Source organism: Oncorhynchus mykiss, chromosome 17 (genome assembly GCF_013265735.2).
Source record: "Oncorhynchus mykiss isolate Arlee chromosome 17, USDA_OmykA_1.1, whole genome shotgun sequence".
Taxonomy (NCBI): domain Eukaryota; kingdom Metazoa; phylum Chordata; class Actinopteri; order Salmoniformes; family Salmonidae; genus Oncorhynchus; species Oncorhynchus mykiss.
The window spans coordinates 11,441,788-11,459,636 of record NC_048581.1 but is presented as its reverse complement, the minus strand read 5'-3'; the positions used below and the strand labels follow the sequence as shown (position 1 = coordinate 11,459,636).

General features: G+C 41.2%; 1 protein-coding gene across 1 annotated transcript; it reads right to left on the bottom strand.

The window, feature by feature from the left end:
* Positions 1–10,793: 10,793 nt before the first annotated feature.
* Positions 10,794–14,375, bottom strand: LOC118940078 (GTPase IMAP family member 7-like). The gene is made up of 2 exons (XM_036948307.1): positions 14,318–14,375; positions 10,794–11,975 (listed from the first exon to the last, which is right to left on the bottom strand). The coding sequence occupies exons 1-2, from the start codon at positions 14,373–14,375 to the stop codon at positions 10,867–10,869; spliced, it is 1,167 nt and encodes a 388-aa protein (XP_036804202.1). The 3' UTR covers positions 10,794–10,866.
* Positions 14,376–17,849: the final 3,474 nt, after the last annotated feature.

Genomic DNA, 17,849 nt, shown 5'->3' with positions numbered 1-17,849 from the left:
TGCTCTCCATCCAACCTCACTGAGCTCGAGCTGTTTTGCAAGGAGGAATGGGAAAAAATTTCAGTCTCTCGATGTGCAAAACTGATAGAGACATACCCCAAGCGACTTACAGCTGTAATCGCAGCAAAAGGTGGCGCTACAAAGTATTAACTTAAGGGGGCTGAATAATTTTGCACGCCCAATTTTTCAGTTTTGATTTGTTAAAAAGGTTTGAAATATCCAATAAATGTCGTTCCACTTCATGATTGTGTCCCACTTGTTGTTGATTCTTCACAAAAAAATACAGTTTTATATCTTTATGTTTGAAGCCTGAAATGAGGCAAAAGGTTGCAAAGTTCAAGGGGGCCGAATACTTTCGCAAGGCACTGTACATATGAGATGAGTATGTAAACAAAGTGGCATAGTTAAAGTGGCTAGTGATACATGTATTACATAAAGATGCAGTAGATGATATAGAGTACAGTATATACATATACATATGAGATGAATAATGTAGGGTATGTAAACATTATATTAGGTAGCATTGTTTAAAGTGGCTAGTGATATATTTTTATTAGTAAGGTATGATTTTTTATTAGTAAGGTAGTTAAGTTGAATACTCACTGTTAGTGAAGCTATTAGCTGGACCTTACAGGTAACTACCAAAATGAAGGAAACACCAACATAATGTGTGTTAACAGGGCGTTGGGCACCACGAAGTGCCAGAACTGCTTCAATGCACATAGATTCCACAAGTGTCTAGAACTCTATTGTTTGGTTGATGGTGGTGGAAACGCTCTCTCAGGTGTTGATCCAGAGTCTCCCTTAAGTGTTCCACTGGGTTGAGATCTGGTGACTGAGACGGCCATGGCATATGGTTTACATTGTTTTCATGCTCATCAAACCATTCAGTGACCTCTCATACCCTGTGGATGGGGGCATTATCATCCAGGAAGAGACCACTCCCATCAGGATAGACATTATTCACCACAGGTTGAAGGTGATCACTCAGAATGGCTGAGTATTTACTGGTGTTTTACCTTGGTCTCTAAGTGGTTGAGTGGACCCAAACCACGCCAGGAAAATGCACCCCACAACATAACAGAGCTGACAGAACCCTCAATTACTCAAGTGTTTCTTTTATTTTGGCAGTTACCTGTACATTCCGAGTTAAGTTTCATTTCCCCTGTAACCAGTCATTTATAGCCAATGAGAGAGTGTTACTAGGCAAAAATAATTCAACTCAGAACACGCAGTCTGAATTCTGGTTGGGTGTCACTAGTATCAACCTCCTTCTGACAATTCACAACATTGGCTGTCTGCCCAGAATCCGAGTTGAGAGCAGAAGAAATGTTGTTTGAAGATGAAAACACTTCCAAAAAAGGCAGCAATTGTTGTGGAAAATGAGTCTGTTGAATCGTTGCTTGTTGTATGTTTTTTTTTGGATAAAGATGTTTATTTGGGAAACTCGTTTGAAGTCACAAGGATGGTGAAGAAGCTGTGGGAAAAGTGGATGCAGTCAGTAGATGTTGTCACTTTAATATAGTACCTTGCATTACTCATCTCATATGTATATACAGTATTCTATACTATCTACATGGAACCCAAACTGGCTGTGCGACATTGTGCATACATTTATTTCTTCCCCCCACACCACACGCAGGTTAAAATATCAAAACAAACTCTGAACCAATTACATTCATTTGGGGACAGGTTGAAAAGCATTAAACATGTATGGCAATTTAGCTAGCTGGCACTTGCTAGCTAATTTGTCCTATTTAGCTAGCTGGTACTTGCTAGCTAATTTGTCCTATTTAGCTAGCTGGCACTTGCTAGCTAATTTGTCCTATTTAGCTAGCTTGCTAATATATTCTTATTCCTTTCCTTTACTTAGATTTGTGTGAATTAGGTATTTGATAGATATTACCTGTTAGATATTACTTGTTAGATATTACCTGTTAGATATTACCTGTTAGATATTGCTAAACTGTCGGAACTAGAAGCACAAGCATTTCGCTACACTCACAATAACATCTGTTAACCATGTGTATGTGACCAAAAACATCTGCTAACCATGTGTATGTGACCATTAACATCTGCTAACCATGTGTATGTGACCATTAACATCTGCTAACCATGTGTATGTGACCATTAACATCTGCTAACCATGTGTATGTGACCAATAACATCTGCTAACCATGTGTATGTGACCAATAACATCTGCTAACCATGTGTATGTGACCAATAACATCTGCTAACCATGTGTATGTGACCAATAACATCTGCTAACCATGTGTATGTGACCAATAACATCTGCTAACCATGTGTATGTGACCATTAACATCTGTTAACCATGTGTATGTAACCAATAACATCTGCTAACCATGTGTATGTGACCATTAACATCTGCTAACCATGTGTATGTGACCATTAACATCTGCTAACCATGTGTATGTGACCATTAACATCTGCTAACCATGTGTATGTGACCATTAACATCTGCTAACCATGTGTATGTAACCAATAGCATTTGATGTGATTTGATTTGATATCGCGTGTATCTAAAGAGTAAAAGGTACGTGCTTTGTTGCTGGTAAATGATAGACACGTGAAGTGAACAGCGGTGATTTTTGGAGCAGGGCGTTAAAAGGTGTTGTCTCTGGCTTCCCGTTGGACATTGATAAACAATATATTCGACAAAACATTCCAGGAGGATTTAATGCTCGTCGCTTGACCCGTTTGGAGAAAAGAGCTAAATGTGTCTGTCTCTACAGTAGACCTACACCATCTGTATTATTGACCCGTCTGGAGAAAAGAGCTAAATTTGTCTGTCTCTACAGTAGACCTACACCATCTGTATTATTGATGTTTGATGAAGAGCATCTACCACCATTTATAAAGCTGGGAGGTATAAGATACGCTGATGCAACACGATGCAATGCAAGAAATGTACAATAATTACTGTTTAACAGTCTGATGGCATTGAGAAAGAAGCTGTTTTTCAGTCTCTCGGTCCCTGCTTTGATGCACCTGTACTGCCCTCGCCTTCTGGATGATAGCGGGGTGAACAGGCAGTGGCTCGGGTGGTTGTTGTCCTTGGTGATCTTTATGGCCTTCCTGTGACATCGTGTGGTGTAGGTGTCCTGGAGGGCAGGTAGTTTGCCCCCGGTGATGTGTTGTGCAGACCTCACTACCCTCTGGAGAGCCTTATGGTTGTGGGCGGAGCAGTTGCCGTACCAGGCGGTGATACAGGATGCTCTCGATTGTGCATCTGTAAAAGGTTGTGAGTGCTTTTGGTGACAAGCCAAATTTCTTCAGCCTCCTGAGGTTGAAGAGGCGCTGCTGTGCTTTCTTCAGCACGCTGTCTGCGTGGGTGGACCAATTCAGTTTGTCCGTGATGTGTACGCCGAGGAACTTGAAACTTACTACCCTCTCCACTACTGTTCCATCGATGTGGATAGGGGTGTGCTCCCTCTGCTGTTTCCTGAAGTCCACAATCATCTCCTTTGTTTTGTTGACGTTGAGTGTGAGGTTATTTTCCCGACACCACACTCCGAGGGCCCTCACCTCCTCCCTGTAGGCTGTCTCGTCGTTGTTGGTAATCAAGCCTACCACTGTTGTGTCGTCTGCAAAATCTGTCACTATATGGGTCCAGGAGATCTGTAAAACAACAAGGACATACAGTATCTAAGTGACCCCAAACTTTTGAACGGTAGTATAGGGTCACTTAGATATGTCCTTGTTGTTTTAAAGAAAAGCACATTTTAATAGGCTAATTGATCATTAGAAAACCATTTTATGTTAGCACAGCTGAAAACTGTTGTTCTGATTAAAGAAGCAATAAAACTGGCCTTCTTTAGACTAGTTGAGTATCTGGAGCATCAGCATTTGTGGGTTCGACTACAGGCTCAAAATGGTTAGAAACAAAGACCTTTCTTCTTAATAAACTCATCAGTCTATTGTTCTAAGAAAGTAAGGTTATTCAATGTGAGAAATTGCCAAGATAGTGAAGCTCTCGTACAACGCTGTGTACTACTCCCGTCACAGAACAGCGCAAACTGTCTCTAACCAGAATATAAAGAGGAGTGGGAGGCCCCGGTGCACAACTGAGCAAGAGGACATGTACATTAGAGTGTCTAGTTTGAGAAACAGACACCTCACAAGTCCTCAACAGGCAACATCATGAAATAGTACCCGCAAAACACCAGTCTCCAAGTCAACAGTGAAGAGGCGACTCCGGGATGCTGGCCTTCTAGGCAGAGTTGCAAAGAAAAAGCCATATCTCAGACTGGCCAATAAAAATAAAAGATTAAGATGGGCAAAAGACACTGGACAGAGGAACTCTGTCTAGAAGACCAGCATCCCGGAGCTGCCTCTTCGCTGTCGACATTGAGACTGGTGTTTTTTCTCGGGTACTATTTAATAAAGCTGCAGGTACAGTACTCTAATCAACAGTACAGTACTCTAATCAACAGTACACTACTCTAATCAACAGTACAGTACTCTAATCAACAGTACACTACTCTAATCAACGGTACACTACTCTAATCAACAGTACAGTACTCTAATCAACAGTACAGTACTCGAATCAACAGTACACTACTCTAATCAACAGTACACTACTCTAATCAACAGTACAGTACTCTAATCAACAGTACACTACTCTAATCAACAGTACAGTACTCTAATCAACAGTACACTACTCTAATCAACAGTACAGTACTCTAATCAACAGTAGAGTACTCTAATCAACAGTACAGTACTCTAATCAACAGTACACTACTCTAATCAACAGTACAGTACTCTAATCAACAGTACACTACTCCAATCAACAGTACACTACTCTAATCAACAGTACACTACTTTAATCAACAGTACACTACTCTAATCAACAGTACACTACTCTAATCAACAGTACAGTACTCTAATCAACAGTAGAGTACTCTAATCAACAGTACAGTACTCTAATCAACAGTACACTACTCTAATCAACAGTACAGTACTCTAATCAACAGTACACTACTCTAATCAACAGTACACTACTCTAATCAACAGTACACTACTCTAATCAACAGTACACTACTCTAATCAACAGTACACTACTCTAATCAACAGTACAGTATTCTAATCAACAGTACACTACTCTAATCAACAGTACACTACTCTAAACAGTACAGTACTCTAAATAACAGTACAGTACTCTAATCAACAGTACAGTACCTGAATCAACAGTACACTACTCTAATCAACAGTACAGTACTCTAATCAACAGTACAGTACTCTAATCAACAGTACAGTACTCTAATCAACAGTACATTACTCTAATTAACAGTACAGTACTCTAATCAACAGTGCAGTACTCTAATCAACAGTGCAGTACTCTAATCAACAGTACACTGCTCTAATCAACAGTACAGTACTCTAATCAACTTCAACACAATCAAATCATTACCAGTGGAATCCCCAGTATTTTATCTCCCCTATCTATTGGTACTTCTAACCCATCAACATTAAGCCTGTATATACTGCAAATATATCTATTGGTACTTCTTTCTAATAAACATTAAGCCTGTATGTACTGCAAATATGCAGTTACTAGAAAAATGTACAGTGTCAGATCTAGTTTTGTACTTGCAAATGGTGTAATGTTGCTTTTAAATGTGGCTACAGTGGTGGCTGAGATATGGATAACTGGGAAAGCTTGGTTGATACTGAAACAGCTTGGGTTGATTCTGAAATGGCTTTAGTTGAAACTGAAACGACTTGGGTTGATACTGAAACGGCTTGGGTTGATATTGAAATGTCTTTAGTTAAAACTGAAACGTATTTGTTTGATACTGAAACGGCTTGGGTTGATACTGAAACAGCTTGGGTTGATACTGAAACGGCTTGGGTTGATATTGAAATGTCATTAGTTAAAACTGAAACGGGTTTGTTTGATACTGAAATGGCTTGGGTTGATACTGAAACGGCTTGGTTTGAAACGGCTTGGGTTGATACTGAAACGGGTTGGGTTGATACTGAAATGGCTTGGGTTGATACTGAAACGGCTTGGTTTGATACTGAAATGGCTTTAGTTGAAACTGAAACGACTTAGTTTGATACTGAAACGGGTTGGTTTGATATTGAAACGGCTTGGTTTGATACTGAAATGGCTTTAGTTGAAACTGAAACGACTTAGTTTGATACTGAAACGGGTTGGTTTGATACTGAAACGGGTTGGATTGAATGGGATGCAGTATACTGTAAAGGACACATACATGACACAATTCGTTTTTTTTATTATTCAAATAAAATTGACACATTTCTATTTAATGCGTTTGTAGAAAAAGATTACAGACATTTGGAACAGGGATTTTCAAGCCTCTCCTCCAGGAACCCCTGCTGTTCCATGTACTTGTCAACTAGTTATCAAGCCCTTCATTAGGTGAGCCAGGTCAGCTAGTTATCAAGCCCTTCATTAGGTGAACCAGGTCAGCTAGTTATCAAGCCCTTCATTAGGTGAGCCAGGTCAGCTAGTTATCAAGCCCTTCATTAGGTGAATCAGGTCAGCTAGTTATCAAGCCCTTCATTAGGTGAACCAGGTCAACTAGTTATCAAGCCCGTCATTAGGTGAACCAGGCCAGCTAGTTATCAAGCCCTTCATTAGGTGAACCAGGTCAGCTAGTTATCAAGCCCTTCATTAGGTGAGCCAGGTCAACTAGTTATCAAGCCCTTCATTAGGTGAATCAGGTATGCTAGTTATCAAGCCCTTCATTAGGTGAATCAGGTCAGCTAGTTATCAAGCCCTTCATTAGGTGAATCAGGTCAACTAGTTCAGGACTACAACAACATTGTGAAACATCTGGGGGTCCCCGAGGAGAGGTTTGAAAACCACTGATTTAGACCTAAGAATGAATGTAATGATGTTAAAGTTGTAAGGTCTAAAATTATATCTGGTAGCCTACCAGTTCTTTTAGTGGATGCTGCCACCAACATAATCATTCCTTTGTCCTATCTACCTTTACCTACAAGTTCTTTATATCTTTCCTCTATTGACACATCTGTTTCTTTGACCTCTAGAGGGACCCAGCAGACCAAATAGGGAGAAAGAGTCAAAGAACAGGCATTGCAACATCTGCAAGTGGAGCTACTACTGATGCTGCTACTGATGCTGCTACTGATGCTGCTACTATACCACCGTCTGAACAACTTCTGATGCTGCTACTGATGCTGCTACTGTACCACTGTCTGAACAACTGCTGATGCTGCTACTGATGCTGCTACTATACCACCGTCTGAACAACTGCTGATGCTGCTACTGTTGCTGCTACTGATGCTGCTACTGTACCACTGTCTGAACAACTACTGATGCTGCTACTGTACCAACGTCTGAACAACTACTGATGCTGCTACTGATGCTGCTACTGTACCAACGTCTGAACAACTACTGATGCTGCTACTGATGCTGCTACTGTACCACCGTCTGAACAACTACTGATGCTGCTACTGATGCTGCTACTGATGCTGCTATTGTACCACCGTCTGAACAACTACTGATGCTGCTACTGTACCACTGTCTGAACAACTGCTGATGCTGCTACTGATGCTGCTACTGTACCACCGTCTGAACAACTGCTGATGCTGCTACTGATGCTGCTACTGTACCACCGTCTGAACAACTGCTGATGCTGCTACTGATGCTGCTACTGTACCACCGTCTGAACAACTGCTGATGCTGCTACTGTACCACCGTCTGAACAACTGCTGTTGTTGTCATCCCACCATCTTACATCTCCTTCTTCTTCACTTTATATTTCCACTCATTCTGTCTCCTCTTCTTTCCTCCACTTCCCTGAACAAACAGACTTTAGCAAGAAAGAAAGAGTATTTACATGAAGTGTAGAACAAGATCAATTCACTTTATTATAGTCTTGTTGACAACATGGAAACATCATTCAACACCGGATACAATGGTCACCTCAAATCATCAAAGATAGGAAAATCAAACCAGCTTCATTTATATAAAACACTTTTATGAAGACTATTCTAGAAATCAACCATGAAATACAGATGGCTAACTGGTAAATGTATATTATTTTTGAATAGATTATTATTACAGAATTATTGAAGACAGAATAAAAGTATATATGTGAAATAAAGTGGAACTGATTGATGAAAAAAAATACTCCCAATAAACAAACAACTGTGTGCTGTAATAAAACCCATTGGAATGTAGATACTGGTAATCAAAATGGCTGATCTTCCAATGTCAAATTATAATTGTGTTGATCTCTGACTTGTTGGAAAAGTGGCATCCTATGACGGTGCCACATGGAAGATCACTGAGCTCTTCAGTAAGGCCATTCTACTGTCAATGTTTGAATATGGCGATTGTATGGCTGTGTGCTCAATTTTATTTGAATTGTCCTTCTCTTTGATGATTCTATGCCACATACAGTACATTATAACATTCCTACTGTTGACCACATAGAGTACACTATAACATTACTACATTACACTATAACATTACTACATTACACTATAACATTACTACAGTACATTATAACATTCCTACTGTTGACCACATACAGTACATTATAACATTACTACTACAGACCACATACAGTACATTATAACATTCCTACTGTTGACCACATAGAGTACACTATAACATTACTACATTACACTATAACATTACTACATTACACTATAACATTACTACAGCACATTATAACATTCCTACTGTTGACCACATACAGTACATTATAACATTACTACTACAGACCACATACAGTACATTATAACATTCCTACTGTTGACCACATAGAGTACACTATAACATTACTACATTACACTATAACATTACTACATTACACTATAACATTACTACAGTACATTATAACATTCCTACTGTTGACCACATACAGTACATTATAACATTACTACTACAGACCACATACAGTACATTATAACATTCCTACTGTTGACCACATAGAGTACACTATAACATTACTACATTACACTATAACATTACTACATTACACTATAACATTACTACAGCACATTATAACATTCCTACTGTTGACCACATACAGTACATTATAACATTCCTACTGTTGACCACATAGAGTACACTATAACATTACTACAGTACACTATAACATTACTACTACAGACCACATACAGTACATTATAACATTCCTACTGTTGACCACATAGAGTACACTATAACATTACTACATTACACTATAACATTACTACATTACACTATAACATTACTACAGTACATTATAACATTACTACTACAGACCACATACAGTACATTATAACATTCCTACTGTTGACCACATAGAGTACACTATAACATTACTACATTACACTATAACATTACTACATTACACTATAACATTACTACAGTACACTATAACATTACTACTACAGACCACATACAGTACATTATAACATTCCTACTGTTGACCACATAGAGTACACTATAACATTACTACATTACACTATAACATTACTACAGTACACTATAACATTACTACAGTACATTATAACATTCCTACTGTTGACCACATACAGTACATTATAACATTACTACTACAGACCACATACAGTACATTATAACATTCCTACTGTTGACCACATAGAGTACACTATAACATTACTACATTACACTATAACATTACTACAGTACACTATAACATTACTACTACAGACCACATACAGTACACTATAACATTACTACTACAGACCACATAGAGTACACTATAACATTACTACATTACACTATAACATTACTACAGTACACTATAACATTACTACAGTACATTATAACATTCCTACTGTTGACCACATACAGTACATTATAACATTACTACTACAGACCACATACAGTACATTATAACATTCCTACTGTTGACCACATAGAGTACACTATAACATTACTACATTACACTATAACATTACTACAGTACACTATAACATTACTACTACAGACCACATACAGTACATTATAACATTCCTACTGTTGACCACATAGAGTACACTATAACATTACTACATTACACTATAACATTACTACAGTACACTATAACATTACTACAGTACATTATAACATTCCTACTGTTGACCACATACAGTACATTATAACATTACTACTACAGACCACATACAGTACATTATAACATTCCTACTGTTGACCACATACAGTACATTATAACATTACTACTACAGACCACATACAGTACATTATAACATTACTACTACAGACCACACACAGTACATTATAACATTACTACTACAGACCACATACAGTACATTATAACATTCCTACTGTTGACCACATAGAGTACACTATAACATTACTACATTACACTATAACATTACTACATTACACTATAACATTACTACAGTACATTATAACATTCCTACTGTTGACCACATAGAGTACACTATAACATTACTACATTACACTATAACATTACTACAGTACACTATAACATTACTACTACAGACCACATAGAGTACACTATAACATTACTACATTACACTATAACATTACTACAGTACACTATAACATTACTACTACAGACCACATAGAGTACACTATAACAATACTAGTACAGACCACATACAGTACACTATAGCATTACTACAGTACATTATAACATTACTGCAGTACACTAACATTACTACAGTACACTATAACATTACTAGTACAGACCACATAGAGTACACTATAACATTACTACAGACCACGTACAGTACACTATAGCATCACTACTACAGACCACACACAGTACACTATAACATTACTCACTACCATACTCTATCAACTGCAACACTAAATCATCTATAGTTGATTTCTCAACCTCTTACCTCCCTTATCTATTGTTACTTCTATCCCATCAAATATAGACCTACATATACTGCAAATATGCACACTACAACAGCTCCCACTATCAGATAGAGAGATGCATTTGCAAGTGGTGGAATGGTGATTGTAAAGGTGGTTGCCATGGTGGTGGCTGGGATAGAGGCGGCTGGGATAGGGGCAGCTGTGGCGGCAGGGGCTGATACTGGGACGGCTTGGGTTGAAACAAGACCGTCAGAACCTGTATTTGCTCCTGAGTCTGCACCCTCTCTGATCTGATCCCTGATCTTATCTGTTCCCCACACCAAATCGTTGAGCTTTTTCATCATACTAATATGTTGCTTTTGCTGAAAAAAACGGCGTAAAGGATGAAAAGAGCGAAGAGGGTTTAAAGGGTCTGAAGGGACAATAGGGTGAAAATGGAGCAAAGGGATCCACAATGGTGATGTTAGTATTCTTGCCGGTAGAGAGCACCGTTTTACAAATTTTACAACCGGATTCTTTTCCCAGTCCAGTATTTCCTGGGCCTTCTGGAACATCTCATGGGTGTAGTATTTTTCTTCATTCTCCTCCACCATCTCATCTATCTTCCTCAGCAGCTCTGTGACCTGAGTGGTGTCAACTCTCTTGACGTTATTGAAAAAGTGGTATCTGCCGCCACATTGAGCGATGAGAGCCTGGAGCTCTTCACTCTCCTTCACAAAGTCCTCAGCTGTTTTCCTCCCCAGCTGATCTTCTCCAGTGAACAGCACCATGGTGTATTTTGAGGCTTCTGCTCCAAAGTTGTCCTGGATCCACTTCACAGTCTTCCTCTCCTCTTCTGTGAACCTCCCCAGTCTGATCACCAGCAGGAAGGCGTGAGGTCCTGGGACTGACATCTCAATACACTTGTCTATTTCTCCTTTCATCTTCACTGCATCCACTGATGTGTCAAAGAGCCCTGGGGTGTCGATGACGTCAATCTTCCTCTCACCCACCTTTCCTCTCTTCTTCTTAGTCTCTGCAGTGACAGACACTGGAGACGCCTCTGCATTGAACGCATCTTCCTTCCCAAGGATGGTGTTTCCTGTTGCACTCTTCCCTGCTCCAGTCTTCCCAACCAGAACTATCCTTAGGTCAGAGTGCAGCCCTGAATCTGTTGAAACACACAGGTTTTAAAAGTGTTTTTAAAATTATAACAGTTAGTGAAAATAATTAACAAGGGCATGATTGCACGACAGAAAATATGTATATACTGTGTTCCAGGTGATAGGTGATTCCATGTAATACCTGCATGGCTATGTTTACTATGTGGTTGATGGTTGGGCTATTGAGTGGAGACTGAGACAAATAAAACAAGCCAAATGGCCGGTTGAAGACGTCATAATTGTTTTTACAGGAAATTTGAGAAAGGGAAATGTCTTTTGTTAATCATAATTTAGTTTTATTCAATTATTGTGTATTATCATGGAAATTACAGACACTGAATACACACTAACATCAATTAAATCTCAACTAAGCAACTAAGATAGAAACATCTAAAGGAAAACAGCTTATAGTATACAGTACATGACAACAAAACATACTCCCCAAGGAATAGTCAGTTACTGTACATCTGGCAAACTCATAAAAATGACAACTTTCATTGTAAATCTTTTAGAAAAAGCTTAAAGACAAACCATAACGAATACAAGGCAACGCACAATATTACAATATTTCAATGAACAAAAATATAAATGCAACATGTAAAGGGTTGGTCCATGCTTCATGACGTGAAATAAAAGATGCCAGAAATGTTCAAAATGCACAAAAAGCTTATTTCTCTCACATTTTGTGCACAAATGTGTTTACATCCCTGTTAGTGAACATTTCTCCTTTTCCAAGATAATCCATCCACCTGACAGGTGTGGCATATCAAGAAGCTGTTTAACCACCATGATCATTACACAAGTGCACCTTGTGCTGGGGGCAATAAAAGGCTAGTCTAAAAAGTGCAGTTTTGTCACGTAACAAAAGTTTTAAGGGAGTGTGCAATTTTCAACAGACGGATAACCAAATTGAATCGGTAAAACATTGGCCTACTAAAAAGATTACAAGACAACGTAAAAGAAGAAAGCCCTAACACAGAGGAAGTGATTATTCATCAGGAAGCCCTGTGTAACAGTGTGTTAAAGCTGGAAATTGTTTTCAAAGTGCTTATAAAACTTGTTAACTGTATACGGGCAAAGGGGGCTGAACCATCGTCAGTTCATTCAGCTGCTCAATGACAGAGGCAGGGCACCAGGACCATTCAAATGAGCGCTGGCTAAGCCTGGGGAAAGTATTTCACCGTGTGTAAACTGAGAGGGGAGCTGATGACTTCTCTGAGTTGAAAGACAGACTGGCAGGGCGACTTTGTTTTCGTTGTGGACATATCGGGGCATCTGAACCATCTAAATGTGAAACAGGGAAGTTGTGTTTTTGCGCATGACCTGTATTCCAACAATTCAAGGCCAAACTTATGTTGTTCTCTAGACAAATGAGCAGCCGGTCTCTCGCTAATTTTCTGACACAGGCCGCACTGAACGCACCCACATCGCAGTGCCGCACATAACGCGCCCACATCGCAGTGCCGCACATAACGCGCCCACATCGCAGTGCCTCACTGAACGCGCCCACATCGCAGTGCCTCACTGAACTCGCCCACATCGCAGTGCCTCACTGAACGCGCCCACATCGCAGTGCCTCACTGAACTCGCCAACATCGCAGTGCCTCACTGAACGCGCCCACATCGCAGTGCCTCACTGAACGCGCCCACATCGCAGTGCCTCACTGAACGCGCCCACATCGCAGTGCCTCACTGAACGCGCCCACATCGCAGTGCCGCACATAACGCGCCCACATCGCAGTGCCTCACTGAACGCGCCCACATCGCAGTGCCTCACTGAACTCGCCCACATCGCAGTGCCTCACTGAACGCGCCCACATCGCAGTGCCTCACTGAACTCGCCAACATCGCAGTGCCTCACTGAACGCGCCCACATCGCAGTGCCTCACTGAACGCGCCCACATCGCAGTGCCTCACTGAACGCGCCCACATCGCAGTGCCTCACTGAACGCGCCCACATCGCAGTGCTTCACTGAACGCGCCCACATCGCAGTGCCTCACTGAACGCGCCCACATCGCAGTGCCTCACTGAACTCGCCCACATCGCAGTGCCTCACTGAACGCGCCCACATCGCAGTGCCTCACTGAACGCGCCCACATCGCAGTGCCTCACTGAACGCGCCCACATCGCAGTGCCTCACTGAACGCGCCCACATCGCAGTGCCTCACTGAACGCGCCCACATCGCAGTGCCTCACTGAACTCGCCCACATCGCAGTGCCTCACTGAACGCGCCCACATCGCAGTGCCTCACTGAACGCGCCCACATCGCAGTGCCTCACTGAACGCGCCCACATCGCAGTGCCTCACTGAACGCGCCCACATCGCAGTGCCTCACTGAACGCGCCCACATCGCAGCGCCTCACTGAACTCGCCCACATCGCAGCGCCTCACTGAACGCGTCCACATCGCAGTGCCTCACTGAACGCGCCCACATCGCAGTGCCTCACTGAACGCGCCCACATCGCAGTGCCTCACTGAACGCGCCCACATCGCAGTGCCTCACTGAACGCGCCCACATCGCAGTGCCTCACTGAACGCGCCCACATCGCAGTGCCTCACTGAACTCGCCCACATCGCAGTGCCTCACTGAACGCGCCCACATCGCAGTGCCTCACTGAACGCGCCCACATCGCAGTGCCTCACTGAACTCGCCCACATCCCAGTGCCTCACTGAACGCGCCCACATCGCAGTGCCTCACTGAACGCGCCCACATCGCAGTGCCTCACTGAACGCGCCCACATCGCAGTGCCTCACTGAACGCGCCCACATCGCAGTGCCTCACTGAACGCGCCCACATCGCAGTGCCTCACTGAACGCGCCCACATCGCAGTGCCTCACTGAACGCGCCCACACTGAAACAGACAGTAGCACTTTGATCGACCTGCATGCTGAGTTTTTCCGCTGCTTCTCATACTTCACCATGATTGAGACTGAGCTGGAGCTTGTGCCCCCTGTCTTTCAACACTGAGAAAGCACCACCAGACACACAATTGGAGCTCATCGCCATCCAATGTGACAGTGCTTCAAAAGAGAAGTACAAAACAGCAACAATAGACCAGTTCTATGGCTCACTGAATTAAGTTTCCAAACATGAAAAAGCCCAGAGGATATGTGTGAAAACTTTCTCAGTCATGAACTATAACAAATCCCCTAACAGGTCAAATGTAACAAATCACCACTTGTCAGCTGTTCTGAGGATCTCTACTTCAGAAATGATACCAGACTTTGATGCCCTTTCCAAGAGAGGTGACCAGAAACATGGCTCACATTAAGACTGAAATCACCAAGAGTCAGGCTTATGTTTTCTTTGCCTGTTTTCAATATTATTTCATTTGTGATCTACAGAAGCTACATCCTTCATGTTGCTTCCCATTTATGCTTCCTTCATTTTATTGAAACTTTAATAATAACAACATTGTAAGAACCGAGTGAATAAATTATATATTTGCATAATTCCTGTTGTAGCGTGATCTGTTTCCATGAACTTGTACCAAGTTGAGGTCTGCTTTGACTACCTTATCCAACAATAATCTCTTTGTTATATGTTAATAATGATTAATTATGACAGAATAATTAAATATGATTTGGATTTCTGTGAATGTGTTGGCTTTCCCTGTGAAATCTAAAAACATCTTTCCGAGCATAAAATAATTGTGACATACTCACCAACACCTGATGCCTCATCTTCCTCCCCATGTGGAAGAGCTGTAGAAGACAACATTAAACACATATATTCATACTGTGTCAACTTGCAGGCTCAGATTGACATCTTCTATAGTTGTCCTTATTTCCTCAGAACAGCCTCAATTCGTCAGGTGATGGTCTCTACAAGGTGTCAAGTGTTCCACAGGGATGCTGGCCCATGTTGACAACAATGCTTCCCACAACTGTCTTAATGTGTTCTTAATATTTTGTACACTCAGTGTATAATAACTAAAACACTTGTTTTAGGTTCTGGTAGAGGCAACCAGGTTTTTGTCTAAAATGTCCTAGTGGAAGGTACTGTAGAGTTCACGATTGTCATTGACCTTAACCCTTTATACTCGTGGGAATTGGCCTATATGGATAGGGCTAAATTGAAACGTTATGGAAAAATTATTTCTTAGACTAAAGGTGAGGATTTAACAGTTCACCTGACACAATACTGAATCCAAACATCCTACTGGGCACACACTGGTTGAATCAATGTTGTTTCCACATCATTTCAATGAAATTACTACAGTGCCTTGCGAAAGTATTCGGCCCCCTTGAACTTTGCAACCTTTTGCCACATTTCAGGCTTCAAACATAAAGATATAAAACTGTATTTTTTTGTGAAGAATCAACAACAAGTGGGACACAATCATGAAGTGGAATGACATTTATTGGATATTTCAAACTTTTTTAACAAATCAAAAACTGAAAAATTGGGCGTGCAAAATTATTCAGCCCCTTTACTTTCAGTGCAGCAAACTCTCTCCAGAAGTTCAGTGAGGATCTCTGAGTGATCCAATGTTGACCTAAATGACTAATGATGATAAATACAATCCACCTGTGTGTAATCAAGTCTCCGTATAAATGCACCTGCACTGTGATAGTCTCAGAGGTCCGTCAAAAGCGCAGAGAGCATCATGAAGAACAAGGAACACACCAGGCAGGTCCGAGATACTGTTGTGAAGAAGTTGAAAGCCGGATTTGGATACAAAAATATTTCCCAAGCTTTAAACATCCCAAGGAGCACTGTGCAAGCGATAATATTGAAATGGAAGGAGTATCAGACCACTGCAAATCTACCAAGACCTGGCCGTCCCTCTAAACTTTCAGCTCATACAAGGAGAAGACTGATCAGAGATGCAGCCAAGAGGCCCATGATCACTCTGGATGAACTGCAGAGATCTACAGCTGAGGTGGGAGACTCTGTCCATAGGACAACAATCAGTCGTATATTGCACAAATCTGGCCTTTATGGAAGAGTGGCAAGAAGAAAGCCATTTCTTAAAGATATCCATAAAAAGTGTTGTTTAAAGTTTGCCACAAGCCACCTGGGAGACACACCAAACATGTGGAAGAAGGTGCTCTGGTCAGATGAAACCAAAATTAAACTTTTTGGCAACAATGCAAAACGTTATGTTTGGCGTAAAAGCAACACAGCTCATCACCCTGAACACACCATCCCCACTGTCATGGTGGTGGCAGCATCATGGTTTGGGCCTGCTTTTCTTCAGCAGGGACAGGGAAGATGGTTAAAATTGATGGGAAGATGGATGGAGCCAAATACAGGACCATTCTGGAAGAAAACCTGATGGAGTCTGCAAAAGACCTGAGACTGGGACGGAGATTTGTCTTCCAACAAGACAATGATCCAAAACATAAAGCAAAATCTACAATGGAATGGTTCAAAAATAAACATATCCAGGTGTTAGAATGGCCAAGTCAAAGTCCAGACCTGAATCCAATCGAGAATCTGTGGAAAGAACTGAAAACTGCTGTTCACAAATGCTCTCCATACAACCTCACTGAGCTCGAGCTGTTTTGCAAGGAGGAATGGGAAAAAATGTCAGTCTCTCGATGTGCAAAACTGATAGAGACATACCCCAAGCGACTTACAGCTGTAATCGCAGCAAAGGGTGGCGCTACAAAGTATTAACTTAAGGGGGCTGAATAATTTTGCACGCCCAATTTTTCAGTTTTTGATTTGTTAAAAAAGTTTTAAATATCCAATAAATGTCGTTCCACTTCATGATTGTGTCCCACTTGTTGTTGATTCTTCACAAAAAAATACAGTTTTATATCTTTATGTTTGAAGCCTGAAACGTGGCAAAAGGTCGCAAAGTTCAAGGGGGCCGAATACTTTCACAAGGCACTGTATGAACCAACGTGGTGTAGACGTTGACATGTGC

Bases quoted from the DNA above. Each gene is read 5' to 3' on its own strand.
- LOC118940078 (XM_036948307.1), bottom strand. From the start codon at position 14,375: ATGTGGACGCGTTCAGTGAGGCGCTGCGATGTGGGCGAGTTCAGTGAG. The intron at 11,976-14,317 runs GTGGGCGCGTTC...GTGTTTCAACAG, and splicing joins GTTCAGTGAGGCGCTGCGAT to ATTCAGGGCTGCACTCTGAC.